The sequence below is a fragment of the Pelodiscus sinensis genome, chromosome 11 (assembly GCF_052426305.1).
Source record: "Pelodiscus sinensis isolate ZL-2025 chromosome 11, ASM5242630v1, whole genome shotgun sequence".
Lineage (NCBI taxonomy): Eukaryota > Metazoa > Chordata > Testudines > Trionychidae > Pelodiscus > Pelodiscus sinensis.
Genome location: NC_143062.1, coordinates 49,016,631 through 49,036,233, shown reverse-complemented (window position 1 = coordinate 49,036,233; position 19,603 = coordinate 49,016,631). Strand labels below are relative to the sequence as shown.

The 19,603-nt window shown below is 46.1% G+C and overlaps 1 protein-coding gene across 5 annotated transcripts in view; it reads left to right on the top strand.

Annotated features, from left to right (window-relative positions):
• PTPRG (protein tyrosine phosphatase receptor type G) overlaps positions 1-19,603 on the top strand; it is a 659,416-nt gene that overhangs the window by 527,726 nt on the left and 112,087 nt on the right. Inside the window, exons 12-14 of one of the 5 annotated variants that reach the window (XM_089781277.1) lie at positions 656-716; positions 1,104-1,589; positions 12,660-12,792. In XM_089781277.1, coding sequence (XP_089637403.1) covers positions 656-716; positions 1,104-1,589; positions 12,660-12,792 — 680 coding nt within the window. Of the gene's footprint in view, positions 1-655; positions 1,590-12,659; positions 12,793-19,603 lie in introns of all 5 variants that reach the window. The other 4 variants (XM_089781276.1, XM_075938464.2, XM_075938462.2 and 1 more) reach the window with 4 other exon arrangements.

Below are 19,603 nucleotides of genomic sequence, written 5' to 3'. Positions count from 1 at the left end.
CAAAGGGTTCACTGTAGATTAAAGCGAGCGTGAGGCACAATAGCAGTGAAGCCGTGGCACGAGGCCTTCCAATAGCAATTCTGGACCCAGGGAGGAAGTCAGTACCCCCCCCCTCCCCCCAAGCCACGTCCACATGACATTTGGGTGGTGCTGCGCCTGCACTGGCTGGTGCCCAGTAAGCTACCGGCTGCACTGCCAGGTACACCCTTTCGGCCTGGCCAGAGCCTCCATGTGCCTGCTCAGCAACCTTCACCGCTGCCAGTACCACCCCATATGCACCTAGGAGCTCTGAGACCTGCCCAGGCCATTGGAAAAGGCCCCAGGGCTTCTGGCCACTGCTACCACGGCAGTGGTGGTGGCGGCTCAGGGCCCGTGGGGCCTTTTAAATCACCTGGACCCCAGGCAATGGTTCTCTGGGCAATTACCTCCTTCCCCTCCTCCCTCCACTTGGCAGGCCGGCCTGGCATGGGTCCGCCTGGCACCTGCTACGTCAAAGCTCCCTCGAGTACGTGTACGTGTTCTGTGATCGCACCTGAACGCATTGCAGGCCTAATCTGTGTCCTTTGCCGTATGACTCGTCAATGTTTGTGTTGGTGAAGTTTCTGGGGAGATTTGACTCCAGTGTGTCTAAATATCCTTGTCTCGTTTTGAACAGAATAATGGTCAGACTGGAGTGTTTGGAAAGAAAAAGAAAACAAAAGGAAAAAAGAGCCGAGGTAGCATATCAGGTACCCCTACTGACGCTCTCTCTGGTGTGTTTTCTTCCCTTGTCCCTTCTGGTGGTCACTTCAAGCCTACAGCTTCTCCTGCTTCTTCTGCTGACATGGCTCCCATCAGTTCTGGATCTTCTACTTGGACTTCTTCTGGCCTTCCTTTCTCCTTTGTTTCCATGGCAACTGGAATGGGGCCTTCCTCCAGTGGCAGCCAAGCAACAGTGGCCTCCGTGGTGACCAGCACATTGCTTGCCGGCCTTGGGTTTAGTGGTGGTGGTATTTCCTCCTTTCCTAGCACTGTGTGGCCGACCCGTCTTCCTACTGCTGCTTCCACCAGCAAACAGTCGGTCAGGCCGGTGCTCACTACTCCTGAGGCTTTATCTTCTCCAGGACCGGACAGTGATTCCGCTCCGACGAAAGACAATGAGGGAGCGGAGGAAGGAGAGAAGGATGAGAAGAGCGAAAGCGAGGATGGCGAAAGGGAGCACGAAGAAGAGGGGGAGAAAGATTCGGAAAAGAAAGAGAAGAGCGCAGTGACGGAGGCCGCTGAGGTACAAAATGACACGGAGCCCACGCTAACGACTATTCCCCCTAACAGAACTGTGGAGGAGGAAGGAAATAGAACCATACCTGCTCAAGAGGAAACCCAAAACGTTTCCTCCACAGCTCAGAGTTCTGACGAAGAGAGGATTACTGAACCAGACACTCAGCCCCAACCTGTCCCCTCCACCCAAGCACCACCAGCATTCACAAAGGAACAGTACGTCGAGAAAATCCCAAAGGGACCAGAGACAACATCAAGAAAAGCTTTTCCTGGTGACCGCAGGTTTCCAGAGGAAAATCCATCAGATAACAGATTCATCACCATTAACCCCGGTGAGTGATCTTGGGGAGGGGTGGGGTGGAGCTGCATTTACCACCTTATTTCAGAATCTGTTGAAGTTTTAGAGACCAGAGTCCTCTCTGATTGGACCCCTGCCCCTCCTTTATCCCATTAGCAGCAATAAGGTAAATTGGTGCAGGACTCAGCCCATAAATGCTGTTCGAACTCTGGGGGGGGGGGCGGGGGGAATACCCAAGGGAGAGAGGTTATTGTGTTAGGAAATTACCCAGCCAGCAATTCAAAATGTGTGCTTCTAGCTGGAAAATGAAGTTTGGCAAGAAATTAGTCTCCAGTATGGTTGGCTGCTTGAGGAGTTTTGTTGTTAGAAATTAATATAGCTCACTCTAAATGTGACGTTCTCTTTGAACAACGGCCTCTGTGTCGTAGGCATCGGTTTTTCATACGAAGTTTGTGGCAGAGGTGTAAAGTTATTTGTGCATAAGGCTTTCACAGCTGATCTCCAGTGTATCTGGATGGCTTCTTTCTCACCACACAGGCCTCTGTCCTGACGATGGATTCGTATAGATCAAGGGTGGGCAAGATACTGCCCACGGGCCGTATGTGGCCCGCCAAACCATTTGATCCAGCCTGCGGCTCACCCTGCCACTCTGCCACCCCCAGGCCAATTGAGACTAGAGGGAGCCGCCAGCCATTTTTGAACAGCGAATGACTTCGTGCACTCCCCTGCCCCCAGGCCCTGTTTGGCCTTCGGGGTCGGGGAGCACGCAAAGTCTCCTCCCCCTCTAGGAGTGGGGAGGGGGCACCAAGAGGGAACTGCCCTTTTTGCCTGAGGCCCTGCTCCTTCCACATGAGGCCCTGCCCACAACCACATACTAAAATTCGTTAAGTGGCCCCCGTACAAAAATTATTGCCTACCTCAATATAGATACTCCTTTGCATTTGACAGAATCCATGGACGTTAAAGGGATTCTGCACAGGCAGTCTCACATGGATCCAATTACTGGGTTTACCTGGGTGATGTTTGGTTGGTTGGTTGGTTAGTTTGTTTGTTAAAAAAAATCACTTCATTTTGCAGAACTGTACTATGTTGAATAATTTTGTTTTTCCATCAAGGCTGGTGTGGACTTAGAATACCGTGACAAAGCCTCTTAAATATTTATTTCTTTTTTACAGTCATAAAGATTAAAATTCAGACCTTTTCTGCTAAGTTACAGCTCAGAATCAATTTTCACGGCCAAATTTCTAAAAATCACCCCCCTCCACTCTTAATGATGTTTGCGATAGAAATGCTGACCCAACTCAAATGCTGCCACTCAGAACTGTTCTGCAAGAAAACAGATTAACAGCAGTGGAGCAGTCGTGCTCTAACCCCAGTTTTGCTGACATTCTTTATGCCGACGCTGCTGATTTTGTAGCTTGCTTGCTTCTGCTCCGTGGTCTCACTTGATGGTTTTCTTCAAAGTCAGCTCTTCCCACCATGCATGTGTAAAACGCTTGGTAGGCAGCCGGCAAGACCCAGTTAGCCAGGCCTGCTTTTTGTCAGGGATGAGTCTGTGTGCTCTGGCTACTTTTTCCTGTGCAGTGTCCGAGAGTAAGGCCGTAAGAATTGGACATAGTGGAAATTCAGTTTGAATCCAAGTAGCTTGCTCTGTGAAGGCAAATCTGCCTCTTGAACAGAGGCATTGGGTTCTTCTCTCCCTCTGCTGAGCAGTACCTAATGTTCTGGTTTCCTTGGCTGTCCACATTTCATGTCCTTTGTGCAAGCTCTAGCAAAGCGACTGATGGCTTACTGCCAGTGTAATGTAAATGAGAGAGGAAATGGACAGATGGCTCCGATGTCCATCAGAGGACATATGGTTTGTTATCACATCAATTTTTCTGGGGTGTGAGTAAAGGAGGGGGGTTAAGAAAAGAAGGGACCCATTGCGGAGTGTGAGGAAGGTGAGAAAACGCTAATGCGCAGCCATATTTTATTATGGATGGGACTCACTAGTCTGACATGGCTTGCTCCCGCTCTGTCTGACACATGGAGAGCCCATATGCCTTGAGCAATCTCTGGAGGGAGCAGAGGAAGGAAGATCAGGTGTAGTCCCGGGAGTCCAGCATGGCTTGTTGCTAGTCAGTTATCAGGTCTGTGGGCACTGTTCACTTGGAGGTTGGCTGTGGGCTTTCTGGAAAGACAGAACATGGAATGGATCATCCTGGAAACCTAACAAGAGGACAGTCACCCTATACAAGTCACAACCAATATGGTGCTAGGTTTTTCCATGCTGGACTGAGGGACGTGACATATTTGGATCAGCTGTGGTCTTCATGTTCTGGCTCAGGCTATCTCAAGACAGGCGATAAGGAGAGGTTTGTAAGTCAGACCTTAGATCCAGAGTCTCCAGACCAAGATGTGAGTGACAACGTTTTCTGACATCTGCTGCAATTGAGTCTCTGGTGGCATCACATACAAATTAGTCAACCTGTGGAACTCCTTGCCAGAGGATGTTGTGAAGGTCAGGACTTTAACAGGGTTCAAAAAAGAACTAGATAAATTCATAGAGGGTAGGTTCATCAATGGCTACTAACCAGGATAGGTAGGAATGGTGTCCCTAGCCTGTTTGTTAGAAGCTGGGAATGGGCAACAGAGGATGGATCATTTCATGATTACCTGTTCTGTTCACTCCCCTTTGGCCACTGTTGGAAAACAGGATACTGGGCTTAGATAGACCTTTGGTCTGACCCAGTATGGCCACTCTTGTGTTCAAAAACAAGCCTCTTTTCAGCTTCGTAAATGGATGGTGTTAAGCTCCTAGATTCTTGAATCTGCAGAAGAGGAAGTGGAAGATGAACCTTAAGGGACATGCAGAGACCTTTTCTAAGGTAGAGTCCTCTTTTGTGTCCCTGGGCTCTCAGGGGAGAAATGTTAGACTCTGAGGATATGGCTAGACTGCGGGGGTGGAGGGGTTCGGGATACCTCCAGTATCCTGAAAAAAAACTGCCGCGTCCAGGGAACACGTTTGCTCTTCTGTTTTTTTGCAGAAGAGCAAACACATCTTTCAGAAGTACCTGTAGTCCTCATTCTACAAGGAAAAAGCGGGTGTTTGAAAGGGGGGGTTCCGACATTTGGCCCAGTCTAGACGGGCCAAATGTCAGAAAAGCCTCTTCCAACAAAAATCAGAAAAAGCTATGCAAAATGCAGAGCCTTTTCCGACAAACAGATCTACTCTAGATGTACTCTAATAGACCAGAGGATTTCTCCAAACATAGTGACCATTGAATCAGTCTTTAGGAAGGACCAAGGCTTTTTTGCTGTGCCAGAGTTTTTCAGTGCTTGTTATAGCTCTGAAGGATGGAGGACTTAGACTCTGGATCCCTTTACATATCTTTGTGTCTTGGCTGAGAGGAAAAGCCTTGTCCTTCAGTGTCTCCTCAGTGAAGTCTTTCATGTCATCATGTGAATCTTGGGTCCAGTGGCCCCCTTCAAGGACTGCAGAGACCCCTGCTTGCTGAGAAGGGCAAGTTCCCCAGGAATTTGTTTACTATACTCAGATCGTTGAAATTGAAATGTCTGAGGAGACCTGGTTCTTTCAAACCAGCAGAGGAAACCACGAGAGCTCCCCTTCCTCTCGGGAAGAGATTCTGCATCTTTGGAAGCTTTTTTTAATCCTGTTTTGCACATAGATCACGTGGGCTGTTTAGGTGAGGAATGGGAGGGTTAGAGGATGGAAAGGCAGTGACCAGCTGTGGATGAGGGAAGAAGGGTAACTAAGAGAGTGGGAAGGACCCAGACCACCCTGCCCTACCATGAAAGAACCTTGGAGAAATCCCTTCCAGGAAACTTTCTTGTGCTCCCTTGGGGGGAGGAGGGGAGAACCCTTTGGCAACTTAGGCCCCTCTTAGCTAAGCCCTGAGAACAGGGGTAAGCAATAAGTGGCCCACGGGCTGGACATGGCTTGTTAGGGGTAATCCCTGGAGGGTTGCCAGACCTTTTATTAACCTGAGCAGCAGCTGCGAGTGGCCGTGTCTGTGGACGCTCAGGTAAATAAAGCATTTGGCAGCCTGCCGGGGTAACCCTGATGAACCACATCCGGCCTGAGAGGACAGTTCCCTGGTACTCCTGTGGGGGAAGCGTGGAAGATTGGGAGTTACAGCATCCCTCAGCCTCAGGGTGGGGAACGCTCTAATGAACTGTCCTGAGGCGTGTACTAGTCCCTGTGCACGAATGAAGGGTTTGCCAAGATCAAGAGTCTAAGTAAGGTAATTTTAGGGCGACGGAGTAGTGTTTTGGTGGTGAGGGCCGGGGATTGGACTTGATGGCCTCTCGAGGTCCCTTCCAGTTCTAGTGTTCTATGAAAGCTGGATATGGGTCAACAGGGCGCCCTTGTAGCCAAGAAGGCTAATGGCATATATAGGGTGCATTAGAAGAAGCATTGCCAGCAGATCTTGGGAAGTGATTATTTCCCTTCATTCAGCACTGGTGAGGCCACATCTGAAGTATTACATCCAATTCTGGGGGGCCCATTACAGAAAGGATGTGAATGTATTGAGAGAGTCCAGCAAAAGGCAATAAAAATGATTAGGGGGCTGGAGCACATGACCTACAATGAGAGGCTAACAGATTTGGGTTTATTTAGTCTACAGAAGAGAAGAATGAGGGGGGATTTGATAACAGCCTTCAACTTCCTGAAGGGAGGTTCCAAAGAGGATGGAGAGAGGCTGTTCTCAGTGGTGACAGGTGGTAGAACGAGGAGCAATGGGCTCAAGTTGCACTGGGGGAGATCTAGGTTGGACATTAGGAAAAACTGTTTTAGTTGGAGGGTGGTGAAGCACTGGGATGGGTTCCCTAGGGAGGGGGAGGAATCTCCATCCCTAGAGTTTTTGAAGTCCCGGTTTGACCCAGCCCTGGCTGGGATAATTTAGTTGGGGTTGGTCCCGCTATGGGTAGGAGGTTGGACTCGATGACTCCTGAGATCTTTTCCAGCCCTAGGATTCTGTGAAAGGTGGAAGCTGAGTGCTCTGATGCTTTGGGTTTCCACACCACAGAATCCTTAGAGCATTGCTCTTCCCTTGCTGGACAGGCAGGTCATAACCTCACCTCCCATGACAGCTACCCTGGGGGCCTGATGGAACTTAGTGTAACCCTCACACCTCCTGGGAGTGGTGCACGGTGCCATTGAGTGGCGCTGAGACCCCTTACAGATAGAACAATGAGTCTGCTCTCCAGCCTTAGCTATCAACCAACTGGCTTTTGGCTCATGCACGAAGCTCCAGATGTCCCAGGTTCTGTTCCACCTGTCAGTGCTACATTTGCCCCAGCTGGAGTGTGGGAGTTGGAACTTTCCCAGGCCGAGGTCTAGGCTATGGAATGGGCTTCCTCTAGGGAGAAGCACAACGATGGAGCTACTCCCTCCCAGTACTAAATACAGACTCCATTTAGCTTTCCCTCAGTTATGTCAATAGACCGTGCACGTGTCACACTACTGTCATGCCCTAACATTACCTCGTTTGTCTCTTGATCTTGGCAAACCCTTCATTCATGACTGGTGCATGCAGGAAGGTCGTGGTCTCCCATGAAACTCCTTGCATGAGCCAACACTACAGTCTCAAGCCATAAGTGGCGTTTGGGACATTGAGATGAACATGTCATTAGGTCAAATTTTGCGAGATTTGGCATCCGTAGGTAGCTGGTGCAGGTGGGTGTCTCTTAACGCATTTCTGAGAACTAATGCAGGTCAAGAAATGTGCACAGCACTCCCAAGATGTGCAAGCAAGGGAAGTTTGTGCAGTTGATTATAGCCTCTAGAGCAGGGGTGGCCAACCCACGGCTCATGAGCTGCATGCGGCTCTTTAGAGAAAAAATTGCGGCTCTCGCACCCATGGCTTGCGACTCTGAAAGGGGCAGCATGTTTCTCTCTGAGACACAGAGCCGGTGTCCCATGCAGAGTTCAAAATGGCCACCTTCAAAGGGCAATGCCTGCTCTGCTCTTAAAAGGGTGGCGTCCGGAGGTGGGAGGGGAAGGTGGTTTGTGGTTTGTTTGGTTTTTTTTTGCTCAACAACTTTTTTCCCTCGGCTCTTTGCGCTCTATCCACCACTATTTTGACTCTTCGTCTGTAACAGGTCGGCCACCCCTGCTATAGAGGACCAAACAGCCTTTTTTGTGTGCGCGGGGAGCAATGCTTCATTTGTCCAGTGAACCAGAAAAGCAAAATTTTCTGTCAGGTTATTTTGCTGGGTGTTTTGAGTGGAGATTGCATCTTTTTAAAGAGTAGAACATTGTTTTATAACAATGTACACTTGCAAAATTAATGAGAGGGAACCAAATTAGCAGTGCGTAAGGAGATAACTGAAAGGGGAAGCACGCCTGGGCACAGTTGACAGGAGGAGAATAGGAACACATGAGAAATTATGGGGAAAGCGAGAGGCCAATTAGTGCAGGAAGGCTCATTTTCTTTTAGCACTTACTTCACACACACATATACATACCTCTCCTGAGGCCATGTCATTATTTTCCGAATGGCATCGGTCCCCTCTTGTCTGGTGTTATTTGCCAGTGTTAATGGTTCCTTCTGCTCCTGCCGGCTTGCTCACACACTCTGGTTTCAGTTTCTTGTTCAGCCCTCTCTGTTGTGTTTTTTTTTTTTTTTTTTTTTTTTTGCATTCGCCTAATTGTATCTGGATCTGCCACTGTGAAATACACCACTGTTCAGAATTCTTCGTGACTTTTTAAAAATCTGGAAATTAAAAGGGGCTGCAGTTATAGTGATATTCTGCGCATAAAAGCATGACTCACTCCTACGGGGTAGCAGCTGATATTAATCCCCAGAACTTTGATTTGCTATGTTGGAAGCGTACATAAATACTATTTGATGTGTGATGATGTATTCACTTTCCACCCCTGTCATCAACAAATTGAACATATTTCCTGGTGGTGCTTTTGACTGGGTTATGAGCATAGCTTGAAAACAATATGGATCTAGATCCTGACCCTGTGGGATTCCAGTTGATAGGAATTCCTCCCTATTTCCCACTGGGTTGCAAGACTTCACACAAGTTTGCTCACAAGAGGGCTTTAGAGTGAGATCACGTTACGCATTCAAAACCTTATTTAGTCTCCATATAGGACTCCAGTGTTTTGCTTTTCAGACCAATCTTCAACAGGGCTGAGGTTACACAAGCCTTTTGGGGATAATCTCATTAGGATAATTAAACATCTGTGTAATTCTGCTTCTCCATATGTGGCAAGAATTATTAAGTTATATTTTCAGGAGCTGTTTTGCATGACAAATTGTAGACGCATACAGTAATAGGGTTTGAGCACTGGTAAATAGAAGAACTAGATGACACAAAGAAATCTTGTTCAGAAGAACAGGGTAAATCCTGATTATGTGACGTTATGGTTATGGATCATCAATATCGGTTTATTAAATAGTGAAATGACATTTCAGGGTGATAGTTGTCTAGAGGAATGAGCACTGAATAAACGCCTATAAATAAATAAGTTCAAAAAACCCTGGAATGATGTTTTTAAAGCCGTTTTCAAGTCTCTCAAACTTCTGCCCTTAGAATGACTGATGTTATCTTGGAGTGTTCTTAAATGACCATACTCTATCGTTTGCAATCTCATTTACTCAAAGGAACGACTGACAATTGCCTTCTACTTGAATGAGTGGATGGTAGGAGACAACTCTGCTAGGACAGTCACATTTTTTGGCATCAGAACAGATCTATATGTATCTAAACTAATACAACCCACCAGACTGGGTTGTATAATACAACCTCTGCACTGGAGGTTTGTGCAGTGTCAAGGGATGATGAAGGGAAAGTTTCAGCAAGGCATAGGCAAGGCAGGTAATATATTACAGGTCACTATTGCTTATTGTGACAAGTGGCATTCCTTTTGGAGAATAAACATTTTGATATTCTCACAGAGAAAGCTTTAGAGACAAGAATTTTGTGATTGTAGAATTCCTGTTTCTCCCAGTGTCCTTTGTCAGTAAATCCCCCTGCCAGAGCACCCTTCCCAATTTCCTGACATAGATGAAAGCTCTGAAGAAGTGTTTCTCGGGAAAGTGACCGTTGTGGACACCTACACCCTTTGGCACGCTGAGAAGTAGATTGTGAACTGCCTGCGCTCGTGTAGGACTTCCTGAAGCAGATACGCTCTCGTAGCTTGTATTGCTTCCTACTGGGATGAATTCCAAGCCAGTAAAAGGCAAACTGAATTAATTCAACAATGACATATGCCACTGGAAACTGTTTACATTTCTTAGCAAAATTGGAGTTTTCTCGTCCATGATTTTTTTTTAATGCCGAAGTAAGGCATATCCTGGGCACAGTTACAAGGATATGCTCTATCGCGGCTCGAAGTTCTCAGTTTAAGACGAAAGCTTGAAAGGCTGATTTTTGATAGATGCAGAGAAGATAAAGCTGTGTAGCTTCCTTTTCCATGCATCGTTTCTTCAACATTTTTCCACAGTACCCAGCATGCTGCCTTTTAATCTGCTTCTCTTCCCCTATCCCGAAGAAGACACCTGCTGGCAGTCCAGATGTACTGCTAATGTCTTCTAGCATCAACAGTCCTCGTATAGCAACTTTTGCTGATGTTTTTAGTTCAGTTCACTCCAAACATTGCTTAAGGAGTGGAAAACACTTAGACTTTCACCTCAGAAGCAAGAACCTGAGTTTTTCTCTCTACACCTTGAACCTTTTTAGACCAGCACCCACAAGACCTGTCCGGTGCCAATCCAGAGAATTTGCCAAACCACGGGAGGTCAACTGCGTGTAGTAGCATTACCATTACTTCCACTGTTACTGGGCTGTTAGAGGACATTTAAGGGTAAATTAGAGCTAAATAACAGCACAGGACTGGTGGCTGTAAACAAATTTTACGGGACTGCAGGAAACTTGGCCACACGCATGATAACTGGACACGTGGCTCACTCAAATCATGCCAGACCATGGATGTTGCTGGACCAGAGAGTGCAGGACTAGAGAAGTTCAACCTGTAGTGTTGCTTGGCCATTTCCACTTGGTATCTCTGCCTCAATACAAGTGAATTGTGCTTGCTGTGGCACCCTGTGGAAGAAGTAAAAGAACCCTCATGAATATTACAGAGGTATTGTACTTAATTTGGCACGTCAAAACTCTAAGCCAGACTGTGTTTGCTAAGTGATGTAAATTTTTTCATGCAAATTGAAATATAAATTTTTGTACTGGCGCATAAGGAGAGGGACATGTATGGAACTCTCATATGAAAGAGATGAAGTAATACTGTCCTTGGCAAGAGATGAAGTAATATTGTCTTTGGTTGCTGGTGATACTTCACTTACCTAATAAGTTGCAAGGGACCATCTATTTTAATTTGCTCTTCTCTACCACTCGGATCAATAGTACTTCTTTCCCTCCCCCCATGTGTTGTGGTGCTTAATTGTTGGTAAGGCGATTAAAGTTCCACTGATGAAAAGGATTTTCTTACTCTGGACTATTAAAAGAAATGAAATGCTTGTCTTCACGGAGGCACATCGTTTATGTTTTGCAGCATTTGAAGCAAACGATGTGAAATGGATTATAAGCTTTAATGTCTATTGGACACACGTGCTAAATAAAAACTGGCAATAATGTTTCTGAGACAAAGCACAAAGCCGGTACCCTCTGCAACCTTTATTCATTGAAGTTAGAGGTGTGGGAATGATACTGGCTACTCATCTCTCTTGTGATCAGTTCTGCACTCTGTGCACGTTCGCTGCCCCTGCAACATCCCTCTGATTAGCACCTCATTTAGGCTTTCCTGCTAAAGGGCATTACCTCCATCAGCCTACTGCTTAAAGCCAGAGAGATTTCTTGCTGGGCTTGCAGCAGCCCATGGTCTTGCTCTGTTTTCAGCAGCCTGGCAAAAGCATTTACAATTAACCTTTACTTCCATGTTGTTTGAATTTTACTCCTGCCTATGGAGGAGTATAATCTAAATGCTATTAAAATAGAGTATGACTTCATATTATGTGACATCTGGTGACTTCCAATTATCCGTGTTTTGCCTACCTATGGGGAAAAGGCAATTATGTTTGGCTGGTAGGGTTTGCTGCTGTTTCAGAAGAGATGATAATACAATACAGAACAAGGGCATGGAATTGCTCTAGTCAAAGAAAACACATGGCGGGGGGTGGGGGGCAATAAACAAAAAGTCAAGTGTGTATTTTTTTTATCTTTGTTCAGATCTGAGGCCATTTACTGAGCAGCCAGGGAGACGTACGTTAAGTAAGGCAGAATGATTGACCGAAATGGCATCTAGTAACTTGTCATTCAAGCTATTGCGTGAAAAAGTTTTACTTTTCAATATTTTGTGAATTTGCAAATTGGAGGGCTTTGTATGCAAGGCCCTATCATGCTAGTGTTATTTCTGCTGACTCACCTTGATCTCAGATGCCAGGACCTTACTATAGTATTATTTTGTGTAAAACCTGAGAGGTAAGGATTTCTGCGGTGAATTACAACAAAATCCATCTATCTACTCTTTTTGATAATCAGCGTTCTAAAAGTTCCTTCCTATGTACTAATGCAACAGATTTTAACAGTTCACCAAACTTTATGACATGCTATTGGATCGGGGTGTTCGGTTTTTTTCCCTAGTGCCATTATTACGCTAATACATACACTAACATGAATTTTACTTACTCTGTTTACAAAGCTCTAAGGCACATTCCCTGCCCCAAAGTGATTACAAATGAGGGACATGGACCTGCAAACTTTAATCACTAAGCAGAGCTCTTAGTTTATTGACCTGAGGAAGTGACTTACGATGGTAAGAGTAACACTTGGATCCTGTTTGCAGGATCTGGCCCTAAAATCGTGGGTAAGTAAACTTAAGACTGGAACTAGGGGGCAGTAGTAGAATCCACTTGATGCATTGTATAAGTACCATACTTTCATGCTGTAACACATAGCTGAAAGTCAAGGATTGAGTGATACCCTTTACTGAAGGTCCATTATTTACACGTCATGTAAACTGGAGTGACAGTGGAGTGATGGCAGTTTTAATTTTGTGTATAAATGTATCCATTGTAGCATCATTCCTTTTACTGGTACTGATTCTATTCCTTCCATGCTTCCTGTGCAGCAGACAAGAATAGCTCCAGTATGGCCACCAGACCTTCTCCTGGCAAAATGGAGTGGATCATCCCCTTGATTGTGGTGTCAGCCCTGACCTTTGTGTGCCTCATTCTTCTTATTGCCGTGCTGGTTTACTGGAGGTGAGCCTGTTTCCTTCCGATTGGGATTTGAAATACTTTGGGGACTGTCTTTTTCATACGCCCCTGTGCTTTTTTATTTTACCGGCGGTGACGATGATGGGCTCGTTCGATCTCTCTAGAGGTGTTAGGGCAGCTGAATGGGTTAACTATCTTCAAGTGTCTCAGGGATTGATTTATGTGTCTTGAAAAGGAGATTCATGGTAGCACTCGCAAGGGTTTCCTCAATTAGCTCTCCTTAAATCGCTTACACGTGCATGGCAGTTGTGACCTTCCGGAGGAGAAGCTTCACTGAACTGGGGCTCTGAGTTGTAGGCCTGACTTGGCCACAGACTCCCTGTGTGAGCTTGGACACGTCCCTCTAGCACCCTGTGCCTCAGTTTTGCCATCTCTAAAATGGCCTCCTTGTTACCTCATAACAGTGTTTTGGAGATTAGCTCTGCAATATCAGGAAGGGGCCCAGACACTGCTGTAATGAAATGTATAGTAAAGCCCATGGGAATAAAATACAATGCAACCAAATCCTCCCGATTGCCTCTTTTGAAGAGATCCTGGTGGGTATGCTAAGTGGTGGGATGGTTGGATAATGAGGATGATAGTTTAGCAACCCTGAACTCATCTCACTTTAGACCAATGACAGATTTGATTCTAAGGCATCTTTCTGGGTATACCTGAAGCCACTGCACCTTTTGTGGTCTGTTGAGATGAAGTGATTTGGATAGCGTTTACGTGGTCAGGTACTTCTGTGCAAGACAGGCTCTGAGGAGAAGCTCAGGGCTTTTCTGGTGTGGAATGTACCATTTGTTTTTTTCTAGAAGTGAATCTGGATTCTGAAGGAGAAGGGGACTGGCTGGTTCAGAAAGCCCTGGAGCGCCTGTCCGGAAAGGCAGGAACTACCAGCTCTCTATTGGTTAAATCTCTGTCACTCCAGTCCAGAGCTCCGGGGATTTTAGACCAGGTGTTCTGTTGGAGTAACCAAGGCGGGAAGCGAGAAAGGGCTGTTTCAGGTTCTAGCGCACCTCAGGGGCAGAGTTCCCGCTACGGTTTTCCATCCCTGAGCGGAGTGAGTTTTGTCTTTTGAGCCAACAATGAGGTTATGTGCGCTTGTTCGGACGTGTGCCGCCGTGGCACCCACCGGGGCGCTGCTCCCCAAAAGACTCTCCCAGGTAGCACCTCCCCCCACAAGTCATGGGGAGAAAGTGAGACGTGCCCTGGGGCAGCCGGTGTGCAGGGCAGGAATGCCCCCTGGATGCTCCTCACAGGGCTGGCTGAGAGTCCCCACTTAGGGTCGAGGGAAGCTGCTGCCAGCGCCCAGGGTTTTCAGGGAGTGAGGTGCTGGGGGTGAGGCAGTGACATGTGGGGAGATGGGGAAGAAAGAGGGTTGGGGAGCGGGTGGCTCTGAGGGGCAAAAGAGAGATGTGGGGAGGGAGAGAGGAGCAGGGGGCCCCAGCCCCAGGAGAAGCCGCACCACAGCCTGGCTCCAGCTTTGGGCAGTTGCGAAGCCACTTTGTGGCCCCAAGCACAGCTCCAGCCCTGGGGCAGGAGCTAGGGATGTGAAAGAGTAGTTGAGCCGACCACTCGCATTGCCCTCCTCCCCGGCTTTGCTGCCTCTATATTAGAGGCACTCACCTTCCAGAAGTGAGTGCTACTCCCCACATGTCACTGCAAAGGAGGTGGGTGGGCGAAGAATTTTTTTCTGCGCGGCTTGCACCTTAGTGGGAACTATGATCAGTGGTACTGGATTTGGGTGCAGTGTTCATTACTGACGTCATTTCAAAGGAACTTAAGTTCCTTACTTACATCCATACTTGTGGGAAGATCAACGCTGTGGCAGTCCCTCTTCCAGTGTTCGATGTAGCAGGGACTCCTGGCTGTTGCAAGGAGTAAGGGAAGCCGATGGGAGCGTTTCTACCATTGACCTCCTGCTGTGGGAATGGCACCAACATTCAACTTAAGGTTCTTCAACGTCAACTACATTATTTACATTGCTGAAATCTCACCTGTTTTTCCTCCAGATACACAAAGAGGCAAATTTCTCATCCATGTAGCGCCATGGAAGTAAAAGGGGTTTTACAGACAGAAACAGTATGATAGAGAGTAACATACAATGAGCAATCTTAAGGTTTTATGAACAAGTATAAAATAACAAATTCAGAGTCAATAACCAAAGTCTTGCCCTCTATGCCAAGTAAGAATTAATTTAAGATTGTGTGTATGAAAATCCTTGAGGCTAAGAAACTAGTATGTAAGGCCAAGTCAACACTAAAAGGGAAGGTTGAAATGAGTTATGTAACTCCAGCTACATTAATTACGTAGCTGGAGTCAGTGTACCTTAATTCGAGATTCTGCACAGTCTCCACAATAGGAGGCTGATGGAAGCAAATGATTCCCTTTACTCCTCGCAAGGAGCAGGAGTACTGACGCCAACATTGATGCCTGCTGAGTTGGATTTAGTGGGTCTTAGTAGACCCACTAAATCGAACTCCAGATGATCGATCACAGAAGCATTGATCTTCCCCATAGTGGAGACGTGGCTTAAGTGTAATAAGAAAGGCAAACAGGTTAACAAGGTATATAACACCAATTGTATGTGGCATAGGTGCGGGAACTCGGGGTGTGGGGGGTTGCTGCAGCACCCCCAGGTTCCTGGTCTAGCACCAAGGGGCTCTGCTGGCCCTGCATATCAGGGCTTTGCTCCCAGCCTCATCTGGGAGTGGTGGGGATGGACAATGGTAAGGGGGCTGGATTTGATTGTCCCCACTCTTAAAAATGTTCCGGGGCCATTAGAATGCAGTGATATTTCTGACTGTACAGAGCCTTGGCAATGAAGTGGCCACACTTCATTTTGAGTGTCTTTGCTTTCCTTAGGAACAATAATGTGTTTACTGTGGTGGGCATTTAAAATAAAATAAAACCACCCACAAGAGCTACTCTGAAAGTTCGGAAATTAAGATAAACTAGATCTTCAGAAAGAAGTACTTAGTGAAACAAGCAACATAGGGAATACCTTGCTAAATAAGGTCATCCGCACAAAAAGCATGAAAATCAGTTGGAGACGGAGGGGGAAACATGCTATTGAAGTATGCAGCACAAAAAGCAGTTGTTGAGAGAAGATAACCCTCAAGGGGACAGGCATGTTGGTCCAAGTGGTCTTTTCCTGTCCAGCAATTCTTTGTTCTTGTGTGAGAAAAGCAGGAAACTCCTACTGAGAATTAGAGAATTCAGACGAGACACAGATTACCCTTTAGCAATGCATTTTGAGGGTAAAACAACTTGATATTTTCACTTTTGCACTTTTGGGCATTTGAGAGACTAGATGATTTGAGAACAGAGGTGACAGAAATAGAACAGTGAAGCAGAGCAAAGCCTTCTGGTTGTTTGTATTGTATTGATGCCTTCGTATCTAGCAGTCCAAGTAAGGAGTTAGTTTATTTAGGGTTTTTTTGTATGTGAATATATATATATATATATATATATATATATATATATAACAAAATTAACACTGTTCTGATCCTTCGCAACTGTCATTTCACGTTCTGTAAATTAAGTGTTTCATATTAATATAAATATAGGGGAATGCTTTGAAGAATAAAAGAGCAAAAGATAGTCTCTGTTTTTCCAAGCTTTTCTCACGTTCTAAGGTGTCGAACTTCAGTAGAGTACTCAGTAGGAAATCTTTGCAGCTACAGATTCTTCAGTGTGGCGTGTCCCACTTCTGTATGATTTGTGGGGGGCAAGTTCTGCTTCCTGCCCCCCTTGCCTGAAGGAGACTGTGACGTGATTGATTTTGGAAGGTGCAGGTCGTTTTATTCTTGCCCGCACTGCTACCATCTAGTCATGAAAACACAATGGAACATGCATGCAACAATTTTGGCCTCTTTTTTACACCCAGTTTCTTAGGCTTAACATATTTTTAATGAAGCTGCACAGCAAAGAGGGTTATGTTGGATTTTTTGTTTTAGTTTTGGGTTTTTTTGCATGTTATTGTAAGGGAAAATAAAAAGTCAACATAGTGAAGCTAAAAAGAAAAATCCCATTGCTAGGTACCCCAGACTAATGAGCTGGTAGCTTCCTCGGTTAGCCATAGGACAACCAGAAACAAGGGATGTAAAAGGGTAATTGTTTACCCGGTTAACTGATGAGCCTCAGCTTACCAGTTTCTGTTACAGTTACATGCTGGCTGCCCAGGAGCGGGGCCAGGATCCCAGGGAGCCAGCTTCATTGCAGGCTCTGCAGTCCAAGCCTGCCTGGGAGCAAGGCCAATGGCCTCTGCTTATATGTATAAGCCTCATACTGCAAAGCCCACAGTGCACTAGGATTTTTAGTTACACTGGGGTGGCCAACCCATTCTGGGCAAAGAGCCAAGAGAGCAGTGGATCCAGCGCGAAGAGCCAGGGCAATGTTGTCAAGCAAATAAAAAAAAACTGCCCCTTTAAAAGGAGCCCGTGGTCGCGTTTGGTCAAGTAAAAAAAAAAAAGCTGCCCCTTTAAGAAAACTCATTTAAACGTGTTTTGAGGCTTTTTGGCCACAGCAGGCTCCCACCGCCATCTTTAATTCTACATCTTTCATGGCCGCACCAGACGGCTCCCCTACCCAGGTCAGCACAGGGAGCCGAGAGGAGAGGCCCGTGTTTGGGGGCGCAGGGGAGGCTTACAAGCCACGGGAGGGAGCTTTGCGAGCCACACCCGGGGGGGAGGAGGGAGAAGAACTGCATGCGGCTCATGAGCCTCGGGTTGGCCATGGCTGAGTTACACGGTTACATTTTTAATGGCGTTTTACATCCCCACCAAAACCCCGTCTTTGCACTGTAACAGAACTGGCTTGAGGCTTTGCTGGCATTGGTTGTGAATCTCTAGGTGCTGGAGTAGCAGGCATGAGGAGTCCGTCATTTCACATTCCCCTATTGTATGCCTTGTTCACCCCTTTATTCACATTTGAGAAGGAGGTTGGCCACGTGATCTTTAGCCCTAATGGGGAATGATGACTGGAATGGCTTGTTCACACACGGTCTAAAACAGACGCCTTGTTTTATGCCTGGAATGAGGGGCGTTAGTAGAGCAGGTAAGGAAAACAATCACAGCACTTATCTGGACTATGTGCTTGCATGAGCCCACTCCTGCTACATAAAGGATGTGCCCTAGTGACCGTTCACACAGGAATACTGAAGGAAAGCGAGAGTCCAGTTGTGAACATACTCTCACTGGCGTGCAGACAGGGTCTCTAGGCAATTCATTGCTATTCACAGAAGTACTGATGGGAACAAACCAAAAGATTTGGATATGCTTATGTGTCCAGCAGGTTTCTTTTCTCTGTGCTATGAGGGCTCGTCTACATGTAGGGTTGCCAGGTGTCCGGTATTGACTCAGACAGTCTGGTATTTTCGCCTCCTTTCTGGTAAAAAAGTTCAGAAAATACCGGACACCTGAAATGTCGAGTATTTTCTGATTTTTTTTCCCAGCCAGGAGGCGAAAATACCGGAGACCTGGCAACCCTACGACACACTTAGCAACTGGTCCTGGCCCCCCGTCACCCTGCTTACCTGGTTCCGCAGGGAAGCTCCCTTCTGGCTCGACCAAGAAAACAAGATGGCCGCTGGCAAAAAACCTAAAGACCTGAGCAAGGGGAAGCAATGCCTTTCCTGGATCTTAGTGCTCAACCCGTCCTCTTCCTATCCTGATTCTGACTCTGCACGCATGCTGTTTCAATGCTGTTTTATTTTATTTATTTTTTTTGCATAACTCTTGGTGTTTTGGGGTTTTTTTCTCAACAACTTTGGTCTCTCACCTCTTCTCCCCCCTTCCCCCCCAACAGAATTTTTTCCCTGGTGTTTTATTTGGGGGGGGGGGAGAGTGTTCGGTATTTTTGTTGAAACCATCTGGCACAGCCACTTGACTGCGCTACAACTTTCTCACACGGGAGTATGGACAAACACCTTTCCAAGCACAGCAAGTTAAGTGTGGACTTAGACTGAGAATTGCTGGAAGTATTCCATACATACAGCCTCCAGGATGTGTGTGTGTATACATGCACACAAAAGACTGTACACAACTTTTCATACAGCAAGCCAATTTGCTGTACTTGCTGAGTCCTGATATGGTACAAGTCATATCTGTGGTTAGAGATCTGATGTCAATAAAGCCGGTTGCTGATTAAACCTTTGTCTGATGGTACTGGTATTATTAGTCATTAGGACTGTGAAGAGTTGATGTGACTAGTTCTGCATGTTGATACCAGATTGCTCTTAGGATTTTTGTGTCGTAGGGTTTGGGGAGATGGCTGCATTCTACGAACACATAAAATATTGACATATGCAATGAGTTCTCGTGTCTCTGCTTTGCAGTGGTGGGGGGAGGAAACTATTTTGTGTGACTGGTGACTTTTCATTGTCTTGTCTGATGTTTTGGTTTGTTGTTTTTATTCTAAACAATACGGTGCTATCGAGAGCAGTTTAAAAAGGGTAAAATACAGAGACACTATTAAGAAGCAATTAACATTTTAGAGTTTTAGCCAACAGCAATTTTTAAATAGAAGCTAAATTATATCCATTTCTCATTTTCAGCTACGAGGAGGAAATTAATTCACAAGTATAGCTTGAGAGTTTTTTTCCCCCTTTTTTGGAGGATACCATAATTCACCTTTGAATTATTGCAGTTGTCAACGTTGTGATCCTGAAGACAAAGAAGGAATATTGTACTGCCTTTCTTATTAAATCAAGCTACTTATACAGTGCTAATATGTTTACATTCAGGAGGGATTTCTGGAGCAACACAGCTGCTGCCTTTCAGAGAGCAAAGGAAGCTTGTTGGTAATCGTG